At 35.7% G+C, this 10,292-nt stretch overlaps 2 protein-coding genes and 1 long non-coding RNA gene across 3 annotated transcripts; all 3 read right to left on the reverse strand.

Moving 5' to 3' along the window:
• Window positions 1-2,068: 2,068 nt before the first annotated feature.
• LOC141693628 (uncharacterized) lies at window positions 2,069-3,522 on the reverse strand. The gene is made up of 2 exons (XM_074498779.1): window positions 3,436-3,522; window positions 2,069-3,346 (listed from the first exon to the last, which is right to left on the reverse strand). The coding sequence occupies exons 1-2, from the start codon at window positions 3,478-3,480 to the stop codon at window positions 2,249-2,251; spliced, it is 1,143 nt and encodes a 380-aa protein (XP_074354880.1). The 5' UTR covers window positions 3,481-3,522; the 3' UTR covers window positions 2,069-2,248.
• A 2,350-nt stretch (window positions 3,523-5,872) lies between these two features.
• LOC141692760 (uncharacterized) lies at window positions 5,873-7,906 on the reverse strand. Its single transcript, XM_074497695.1, has 2 exons — window positions 7,750-7,906; window positions 5,873-7,660 (listed from the first exon to the last, which is right to left on the reverse strand). Exon 2 carries the CDS (start codon window positions 7,092-7,094, stop codon window positions 6,123-6,125), a length of 972 nt encoding a protein of 323 aa, XP_074353796.1. The 5' UTR covers window positions 7,095-7,660; window positions 7,750-7,906; the 3' UTR covers window positions 5,873-6,122.
• Window positions 7,907-9,046: 1,140 nt separating this feature from the next.
• LOC141692911 (uncharacterized) lies at window positions 9,047-9,991 on the reverse strand. The gene is made up of 2 exons (XR_012562950.1): window positions 9,931-9,991; window positions 9,047-9,844 (listed from the first exon to the last, which is right to left on the reverse strand). It is a non-coding gene; the product is annotated as an uncharacterized LOC141692911 (long non-coding RNA).
• Window positions 9,992-10,292: the final 301 nt, after the last annotated feature.

Here is a 10,292-nt window from a genome sequence, read left to right on the forward strand (position 1 = left end):
CATAAGGCTTTGAATCATTGGCATTGACTCGTCGTTCTTAACATGCCAGTACCCTCCTGCACCAGGCCTTGCATGTGTAGTATTCGCAATCTGCACACAGGTTAAAGTACTATAATGACAAAATGAATCAAAGTAGCATGCAACTAATATTTCAAGCTAGAGTATTGTTTAACATACCAGGAAGAGAGCAAGAACAGCAAATAAGACCAATATCAACTTCATGTTTATTCTGGTATTTTGTACGAGAATTGTAAATATTATAATTTCCGCTTAATGAGTTCCATAGAAGGAAATGTAGCTACTTATAGGATATGAACACCAACTTCATCTGGCAATTTTCTTTTCAATAATGAAATTTAAATGTTACTGTAAATTAAATACTGAAGGGTCCAGCTTTACAACATTTGAATATATTATCTGTATCCGTTAAATTCTATGAATTCTATCTAAGCAACATGGGTTATTTAAGCCCACGCCTGAAGAACTTCTGCAGAATAGAATTATTAATTATTAGGACTGCAGATTGCATGCTCTTGGGCTCAGCTGTTCTATGAGCTGCAAGAAATGAACACTTTTCTCCGGACATTGAGCTGAATCCTATTTTTTTACCTACACCGATGATGAAAATCTTGAAAAATATGATTGCGTGAGAAATATTGAACAAGGGCTAATGACTCAGCACAAAAGTCGCATCAAATGACTCTTCTTTGAGAGATATTATACCAAGTATACTCACCCAGCCTACCAAACAAGACATCTCAAAAAATTTATCGTTTGGAAAATATGGTGAATCGCGGCCTAATGCGTTTGGCCCTTGGCCAACCAAGATTACGCATAATCAAAAGCAAACATATCTGTGAGAGATTCTGAACTAAGGCTTAATGCTTGTGTTTCATGTTCAATTTATTAAGTATGTGATTATGTTTACTGAACTTCTAGTTTAGAGTTTATAACGATCCCCATACATAATGATCTGCAACGAGCAGAGGTACATTGTTTCTGGTCGGTTTTAATGGTTTTACCCGACCAAAACTCATAACCAACCGGTCTTAAACCGACCACTTGTTTTCGTCGGTTTTATTCGTTAAACCGACCGTTTTGGCTTAAAACCGTCCAATTTAGTCGGTCGGGTTTTGTCCTGTTTTCTTGTAGTGATAGTAGTTTCTTTTGTACAATAAAGGATGACCCCTATTTTATTAGTAATGTTAGCACAGTCGATGTCTCGAGGAGCAGATAAATTATCGCAGAAGAGTTATAGCAGCTGTTTCTAAGAGGGATTGTTGATAGTTCAAATTGTGCAGTGTAGTATTAGACAAAATGAGATCTGTTATATAAGCAACAACGATACTCTTGGCTGTTTGTTTGAATATTTAATTAAGTTAACTGGTTCATCAATGTTATTAATATATACTCCATGACACAATCCAACTAGACCAGACAATTTTGGACACGACACGACTTACATGACACGAAACGACACGAAAATTTAGTATTTGTGTTTGCATTTTTAGTACACGACACGAACACGAAAGTACACGGTCGAGATTTAGTGTCGGTTTTGTGTTTAACCTTCGAGTACACGACACGACACGACATAAATAAATATTATATTTAAATTTTAATTGTTTTTATTAGATATATGTAGAATTATAATAAATGTATGCATATTTAATTTTAAAATATTATTTGATTTCATTTAATTGTATAGAATTAAGATTTAAATATATATTTTTCATATATTTTATAAATTTTTTACCTAAAAATCTTGTTTTTTAATTTATATTAAATTTAATATATATTAATATTCAGCTAACACGACATACACGACACGAAACGAAAATACACGAACACGAATGTACACGAACGCTAAACATGTCGGTTTTGTGTTTGACATTCAAGTACACGAAACACGAAAATACACGACACGAAAGTATACGACACGAACGAATTGTCTGGTGTAAATCCAACCAAATAAGCAAGCTCTCAGATCCACGTAAAGATATGATAAACATGACAACTGAACTAAAAAGCACAAAGTAATACTTTTTATTTAGCACAACTGTGCACATCTTACAGGAAACTGAAGCTCACATTCAGTACAAGCAAACCAGTGCAAAAGAAACTTAGACACATTTCTTAATATCAACTAGAAAGATGAAAGAAAACGAAACAAAAGACATGGAACCATCTTATTCTTATGTTACATACACAGCTCTTGTCATGCACAAGGTTTATACTTTAGTAACATCTAGTTACTCATGATTGGAATATCACCAGAATTACACTCCTTTCCTTTCATAGGAGAATCACCATGGTAAATGGTCAAATCCGGTATCGGATCAGACTCGTCTACATTTGAGTTCGTTCCTTTCAAATGAGAATCACCATGGTAAATGGTCAAGTCCGGTATTGGATCAGACTCATCTGCCATTGAGTTCGTTCCTTTCAAGTGAGAATCACTATGGTAAATGGTCAAGTCCGGTAGCGGATCAGACTCATTTACATTTGAGTTCTTTCCTTTCAAATGAGAATCACCATGGTAAATGGTCAAGTCCGGTATCGGATCATACTCATCTACATTTGAGTTCTTTCCTTTCAAATGAGAATCATTGTGGTAAATGGTCAAATCAGGTATCGGATCAGACTCATCTACATTTGAGTTCTTTCCTTTCAAGTGAGAATCATTGTGGTAAATGGTCAAATCAGGTATCGGATCAGAGTCATCTACATTTGAGTTCTTTCCTTTCAAGTGAGAATCACCGTGGTAAATGGTCAAATCAGGTATTGGATCAGACTCATCTACGTTTGAATTCATTCCTTTTAAATGAGAATCACCATGGTAAATTGTCAAATCAGGTATAGGATCAGACTCGTATACATTGGAGTTTGTTCCTTTCAAATGTGAATCTCCATGGTATATGGTCAAATCGGGTATCGGATCAGACTCATCCACATACGAGTTCTTTCCTTTTAAATAAGAATCACCATGGTAAATGGTCAAATCCGGTATCAGATCAGACTCATCTACATATGAGTTCTTTCCTCTCAAATGAGAATTACCATGGTATATGGTCAAATCTGGTATCGGATCAGACTCATCTACATTGGTGTTTGTTCCTTTCAAATGAGAATCTCCATGGTATATGGTCAAATTTGGTGTCGGATCAGACGCATCGACAGTTAGTTTCTCATCCAAAATGTCCTCAGCAACTCTTGCGTCACTCTTTTCTTTGGAGATAGCAGAATTCCTCATATTCATATGGTCTTGAATCATTGGCACTGCCTCGCTGTTCATGACATGCCAGTACCCTCCTGCACCAGGCCTTGCATGTGAAGTGTGTGCAATCTGCAAAGATGTTAAATTCTTATGACACAATAAAAAAAATAAAGTAGCATGCAACTAATATGACAAAGCTAGTGGGTTGTTTAGCATACCATGAAGAGGGCAAGAACAGCAAATAAGGCTAATATTGACTTCATGTTTATTTTGTAATTCTGTATATATGAGTATGAGAATTGTGAATCTCTTACTTTTAACTTAATAAGGAAACATAGGGTACTTATAGAATTTGAAAACCTACTTCATCTGGAAATTTTCATTTAAATAATGAAAATTAAATACTGAAGGTCCAGCTTTACAACATTTAAATATATTATCTGTATCCCTTAAATTCTATGAATTCTATCTAAACAACATGAGCTTAAGCCCACGCCTGAAGAACTGTGCACATTAAAATTATACTTAGGGTCCAGCATTTCGATTATTAGGACTGTAGAGGCTCCTGGGCTCAGCTGTTATATGAGTAACAAGAAATCAACACACTTTTCAAGACATATATAGCCAATTCCTATTCTTTTTACCTAAAGCATTGAAGATTTTTTTTAAAAATATGACTCTGAAAATGTGGAAGAAGAGCTAATGACTCAGCAGACTCTTATGTGAAAGAAATTATACTAAGTATACTCTCCCAGCCTACCAAAGGGAGAAAAGCTCAAACAGATTATTTTTTGTAAAATATGGCAAACCACAACTTAATGCCGCTTAATGCCTCGGGCCCTTGATCAACCAAGATTGTGCAATAGTCAAAGACAAAAAAATCTGTGAGAGATTCTGAACTAAGTCCTAATGCTTGTGTTTCGTGTAACACCTCAGTCTCACATCGAGGAAATTTGGGACTTCTGTTTAGTTTATAAGGCAAAGTACTACTACTACTTGCACCAACAAATCATGATCTTTTGATGGTCTGCGGTGTGCTAGTCATTATCCAAGTTGGCTGCATTTGGGACAGTAAGCTTCGGCTTATTTCGGACTCGTAAATCAAGACTTGACCCGATTTTCGAAAAGGCTCAGGATTTGATCTGAGCCGCTCTGGAAGACATTATTAATTTGTTAACGGCAAAAATTAAAAGACCGATAAAGACTTGTTCGCCAATAATAAAATATTTTTACTGGTGTTCATGCTAAGCCGGGGCTTAGAAATATTTTACAACAGATATAAGATCGCTAGATTTTCTTGGATTGTTGAAAACATTAAAATCTATTCAAATGATGAATTTAGCGATTATTTCAAGTACTCAAACTCGAGCTTAAATTTGAATGCCATCTTATCTTATTAGCATAATAAAGAGATCTAACATAAGAATGAAATGACTTCTAAATCATACAGACTACCAGCATAAATTCCATTCCTCGAGCTTAAATTTGAATGCCATCTTATCTTAGTAGCATAATAAAGAGATTTAGCATAAGAAGAAATTACTTCTAAATCATACTGATTACCAGCATAAATTCCATTCAAATAATTCTGGTAGTAACACCAAGGAAAGTGAAGACATCGGATTTGTGGTTGTCAAAATACCTGTTAATAAACATACAAAATAAAGGATGATCCGCCTTTTATGAGTAATTTTAGCAGAAGGCTTATAGCAGAAATGATCGCAGAAGACTTATAGCAGCTTCAACTTCTGGGAGAAGTCATAGTTCGCGTAGGGCAGCTGTCTCTAACAGGGATTGTTAATAGTTCGTATTGTGCATTTGTCTCTAACAGAGTTTGCAGGAAACTTTGATAGTTCAGGTGGCCAAAGACTAAAGAGTAATATATTATAAGCAACAACAATACTCTTGACTGTTTATTTGATTTTATATTGGCTGTTTATTTGATTTTATATTCTTCGAAGGGCACATGTTAATAAAGTGTGATTGATAAAAAAATTATTGGTGGAGATTTTTGTGCATGCAGGAGGTTCATCATTATTAATGAGCTCTCCACCAATATTTTGTGGACACCTCATCAAGCACTAACTCTTAGCATATGTCCATGAGCACACACTAGAAAAAACGTTCTTCAAAATACCTTCAGGTGTGTTCCAGTAGCTGAAGACACATAATGCACCTTAAACTTCTATAAGTAGAAAGCTAGTGAAGCAGAAGATTACCGAACAAGAGATACTATTAGTCCAATTAAAAACAGTGCCCTGGTTTGATTTGAAATAAGATTTTTATAAAAGTTTCTGCAGGATCAGATCCTGGAATTTCTATGTTATATTGAGAATGAACGAAATCAGTTAAAGGCTGCAGACATGAAAGAATCTAAAAGGATCAAAACCAAATGAATTAAAGGTTTAAGGATGAAAGATATATTTCTAGCAAGTATCCAAGCAGGACAAACATTGAAATAAACTATTAAATGTGATAAATAATTAAATTTAAATTTCACAAAACGTCAGAAGAACTCAAATAATTTCATCCTCTTTTTGAAAGAATCCTGTCTCGATTTTGCTTAAAGCCTCGTGTATTAAGTAGTACTTTATTCATCTACCAATTCAGCAAGCTCAGATTTATGTAAAGAAACGATGAACATGACAACTGAACTAAAAAGCACAAAATAATACTTTTTATTCAGCACTAGTGTGCATCTTACAGGAAACTCAAGCTCACATACAGTACAAGCAAACCAGTGAATACGAAACAAGCCACACTTCTTAATCGCAACTAGCTAGATAAGGGAAAACAGTACAATGACATAGAACCGTCTTATTCTTATGTTACACACATAGCTTGTCTTATTCTTATGTTACACACATAGCTTTTGTCATGCACGAGGTTTATACTTTAATAACGTCTAGTTACTCATGATTGGAATATCACCAGACTTGCACTCCTTTCTTTTCATAGGAGAATCACCATGGTATATGGTCATATGTGGTATCGGATCAGATTCATCTACGCATGAGCTCTTTTCTTTCAAATGAGAATCGCCGTGGTATATGCTCAAATCTGGGATCGGATTAAACTCATCTACGTCTGAGCTCTTTCCTTTCAAATGAGAATTGTCGTGGTATATTGTCATATTTGGTATCGGATCAGACACATCTACGTATGAGCTCTTTCCTTTCAAATGAGAATCACCGTGGTATATGCTCAAATCTGGGATCGGATTAGACTCATCTACGTCTGAGCTCTTTTCTTTCAAATGAGAATTGCTGTGGTATATGGTTGTTTCTGGTATCGGATCAGACTCATCTACGTATGAGCTCTTTCCTTTCAAATGAGAATCGCCGTGGTATATGCTCAAATCTGGGATCGGATTAGACTCCTCTGAGCTCTTTTCTTTCAATTGAGAATTGCTATGGTATATGGTTGTATCTGGTATCGGATCAGACTCATCTACGTATGAGCTCTTTCCTTTCAAATGAGAATCGCCGTGGTATATGCTCAAATCTGGGATCGGATTAGACTCATCTACGTCTGAGCTCTTTCCTTTCAAATGAGAATTGTCGTGGTATATGGTCATATTTAGTATCGGATCAGACACATCTACGTATGAGCTCTTTCCTTTCAAATGAGAATCACCATGGTATATGGTCGTACCTGGTATCGGATTAGACTCATCTACGTATGAGCTCTTTCCTTTCAAATGAGAATCACCATGGTATATCGTCGTACCTGGTATCGGATTAGACTCATCTACGTATGAGCTCTTTTCTTTCAAATGAGAATCGCCGTGGTATATGCTCAAATCTGGGATCGGATTAGACTCATCTACGTCTGAGCTCTTTCCTTTCAAATGAGAATTGTCGTGGTATATGGTCATATTTGGTATCGGATCAGACACATCTACGTATGAGCTCTTTCCTTTCAAATGAGAATCACGGTGGTATATGCTCAAATCAAATCTGGGATCGGATTAGACTCATCTACGTCTGAGCTCTTTTCTTTCAAATGAGAATTGCTGTGGTATATGGTTGTTTCTGGTATCGGATCAGACTCATCTACGTATGAGCTCTTTCCTTTCAAATGAGAATCGCCTGGGATCGGAGTAGACTCATCTACGTCTGAGCTCTTTTCTTTCAAATGAGAATTGTTGTGGTATATGGTTGTTTCTGGTATCGGATCAGACTCATCTACGTATGAGCACTTTGCTTTCAAATGAGAATCACCGTGCTAGATGGTCATATCTGGTACTGGATCAGACTCTTCGATAGTTAGTTTCTCATTCACAATGGCCTCAGCAACTCTTGTTTCACTCTTTTCGTTGGAGAGAGTGGAATCAGCAGAATTCCTCGTATCCGTAAGGTCTTGAATCATTGGCACTGACTCGCCCTTCATAACATGCCAGTACCCTCCTGCACCAGGCCTTGCATGTGAAGTTCTCGGAATCTGCACAGTTGTTGAAGTATTGTGACATAATAATTAATCAAAGTAGCATGCAACTAATATTACAAAGCTAGAAGGATTGTTTAACATACCATGAAGAGGGCAAGAACAGCGAATAAGGGTAATATAAACTTCATGTTGATGAGTACGAGAATTATAAATATCTCACTTTCCACTTGATGAGTTTCATAGAAGGCAACATAGCTACTTATAGAACAAGAACACCTACTTCATTTGGTAATTTTTAAAAGAATGAAAATTAAGTTGTTACTGACTGAAAGATTTATACTGAAGGGTACAGCTTTTCATTATTTAAAAATATTCCCTATGTCTGTTAAATTATATGGATTATTCAAGCCCACGCCTGAAGAAACAGTCTGCATAATCGAAATTTAGGAAGGGTCCAGCATTTCAATTGTTAGGATTGTTCATTGCATGCTCTTAGGCTCAGCTGTTCTATCTACAAGCCACAAGAACTGAACACTTCTTCAATCAGATGAGTCTTCTGTGAATGATATTATACAAGTACACTCACCCAACCTACCAAAACGAGAAAAGCTCAAAATAATTATCTTTTGTAAAATATGGTGAACCATGGCCTAATGCCTTGGGCCCTTGGCCAACCAAGATTGCGCGATAGTCAAAGACAAAAATCTCTGTGAGAGATTCTGAACCAAGGCCTTCTGTTTCTTGTTCAATTTATCAAGATAAACATCTGGTATATAGTGTATGACAATCGTCATACGTTATGATCTGAAAAGAGCAGAGGTAGATTGCACTGTTTTTAGCACAGCTAGAGTACTTAAAGCTCTATGAAGTAGTGATTTCTTTTGTACATCTGGGACTATGTAAGACATTTTAAATTTGTTAATATTAAAAACTAAAAGACCGATAAAACACTTGTTCACCTATAACTTAATATATTACATTGCATTCATGTCAAGCACCGGTTTATATATACATGTAATTAGCCAAACGCAATGTCTCTGTAACAAGTAACAGAAGAAACTAAAGATTTGAGATTAGAGGTTATCATGATACCTGTAAATAAGCATACACAATAAGGGATGATCCCCAGTTATGATAACAGAGTAGAATGTCTCGAGTACATAACATGATCGTGAGAAGACTTATAGCAGCTTATGTTTTTCTCCAAATAAATGGTAATGCTTCAACTCCAGGAATTATAATTGTGGTTGGTGTTGTGCAGCTGTTTCTGACAGGGCTTTTAATTGAATGTGCTTACTGGATAAGAACTTCATAACATTTCATACTTCTTTTATAATCATGTATTGGTTTTAGGTTTTTAAGTTATAACTAGCACATCAATCCGAGCAATTAGACTCTTAAATCCATGTAAAGAAATGATAAACATGACAACTGATCGACTGATCAAAACCAAACATAAAATACTTTTTATCTCGCTTTCAGTACAAGCAGACCAGGACAGAACTTAAAGACACACTTCTACTAGCTAGCATAAGGGCACACTTCTTTTTCTTAACTATCTAGGTGAGGACATGAAACAAAGACATGGGAACCATCTTATTTTTTTATGTTACATCTTTTGCCATGCACAAGGTTTATACTTTATTAGTAAACCCTAGTTACCAATGATACATGCATGGATCACCAGACTCGCTCATTCATGCATACATGTTACTTCTTTTCTTTTAAATGAGAATCACCATGGTATATTGTCACATCTGGTATTTGATCAGACTCATCTACTTATGAGTTATTTCCTTTCAGATGAGAATCCCCGTGAAATACGGTCACATCTGGTATCGGATCAGACTCATGTACATACGAGTTCTTTTTGCTCAAATGAGAATCGCTATGGTATATGGTCACATCCGGTATCGGATCTGACTCATCTACGTGTGAGTTCTTTCCTTTCAAATGAGAATCACCGTGATATATGGTTACATCAGGTATCGGATCAGACTCATCTACGTATGAGTTCTTTCCTTTCAAATGAGAATCACCATGGTATATGGTCACATCTGGTGCTTCATCAACAATTAGTTCTTCATGCACGTTGTCCTCGGAAACTTTTGTGTCACATTTTCTGTTAGAGAGAGCGGAATCAGCAGAACTCCTCATATATATCATTGGCATTGCCTTGCCTTTCATAAGATGCCAGTACTCTCCCTTGCTAGGCCTTGCATGTGAAGTATTTGCAATCTGCACAAATGTTAAAGTAATGTAATGAGTAATTACAAAGATAAAGAACTGTTTAACATACCAGGAGGAGGGCAAGAACAGCATACAAGACAAATATTGTCTTCATATTTTGGAATTTTGTAATTCTAAAATAACTTTGTTTCCGGTTAATGAGTTCCATAGAAAGAAATGTAGCTACTTATAGAATATAAAAACCTACTTCTGTTGGTTATTTTCTTTTTAAAAAAATGAAAATTAATTTGTTTATACATATATGGATTCTAGCGCATTTAAATATATTTTATAGGGTTCAAATTGGTGGGTTGAAGTTTGTATAGATTGGTAGGCTCGGAATTAAGCCAGAAATCGGAATTTTGAAAATCGATCTTTAGTTCAAATTTTATTCAATTCCCTCGTGTTTCATTCACCCCGTCGAAGGCAATGAAAGATATTATGAAAGAATATGTCC

Source organism: Apium graveolens, chromosome 10, assembly GCF_009905375.1.
Source record: "Apium graveolens cultivar Ventura chromosome 10, ASM990537v1, whole genome shotgun sequence".
Lineage (NCBI taxonomy): Eukaryota > Viridiplantae > Streptophyta > Magnoliopsida > Apiales > Apiaceae > Apium > Apium graveolens.

Excerpts from the sequence above, each read along its gene's own strand:
- LOC141693628 (XM_074498779.1), bottom strand. The coding sequence starts at position 3,480 with ATGAAGTCAATATTAGCCTTATTTGCTGTTCTTGCCCTCTTCATG. Across the intron at positions 3,347-3,435 it reads CTGTTCTTGCCCTCTTCATG|ATTGCACACACTTCACATGC; the intron begins GTATGCTAAACA and ends ACATCTTTGCAG.
- LOC141692760 (XM_074497695.1), bottom strand. The coding sequence starts at position 7,094 with ATGACCATATACCACGACAATTCTCATTTGAAAGGAAAGAGCTCAGAC.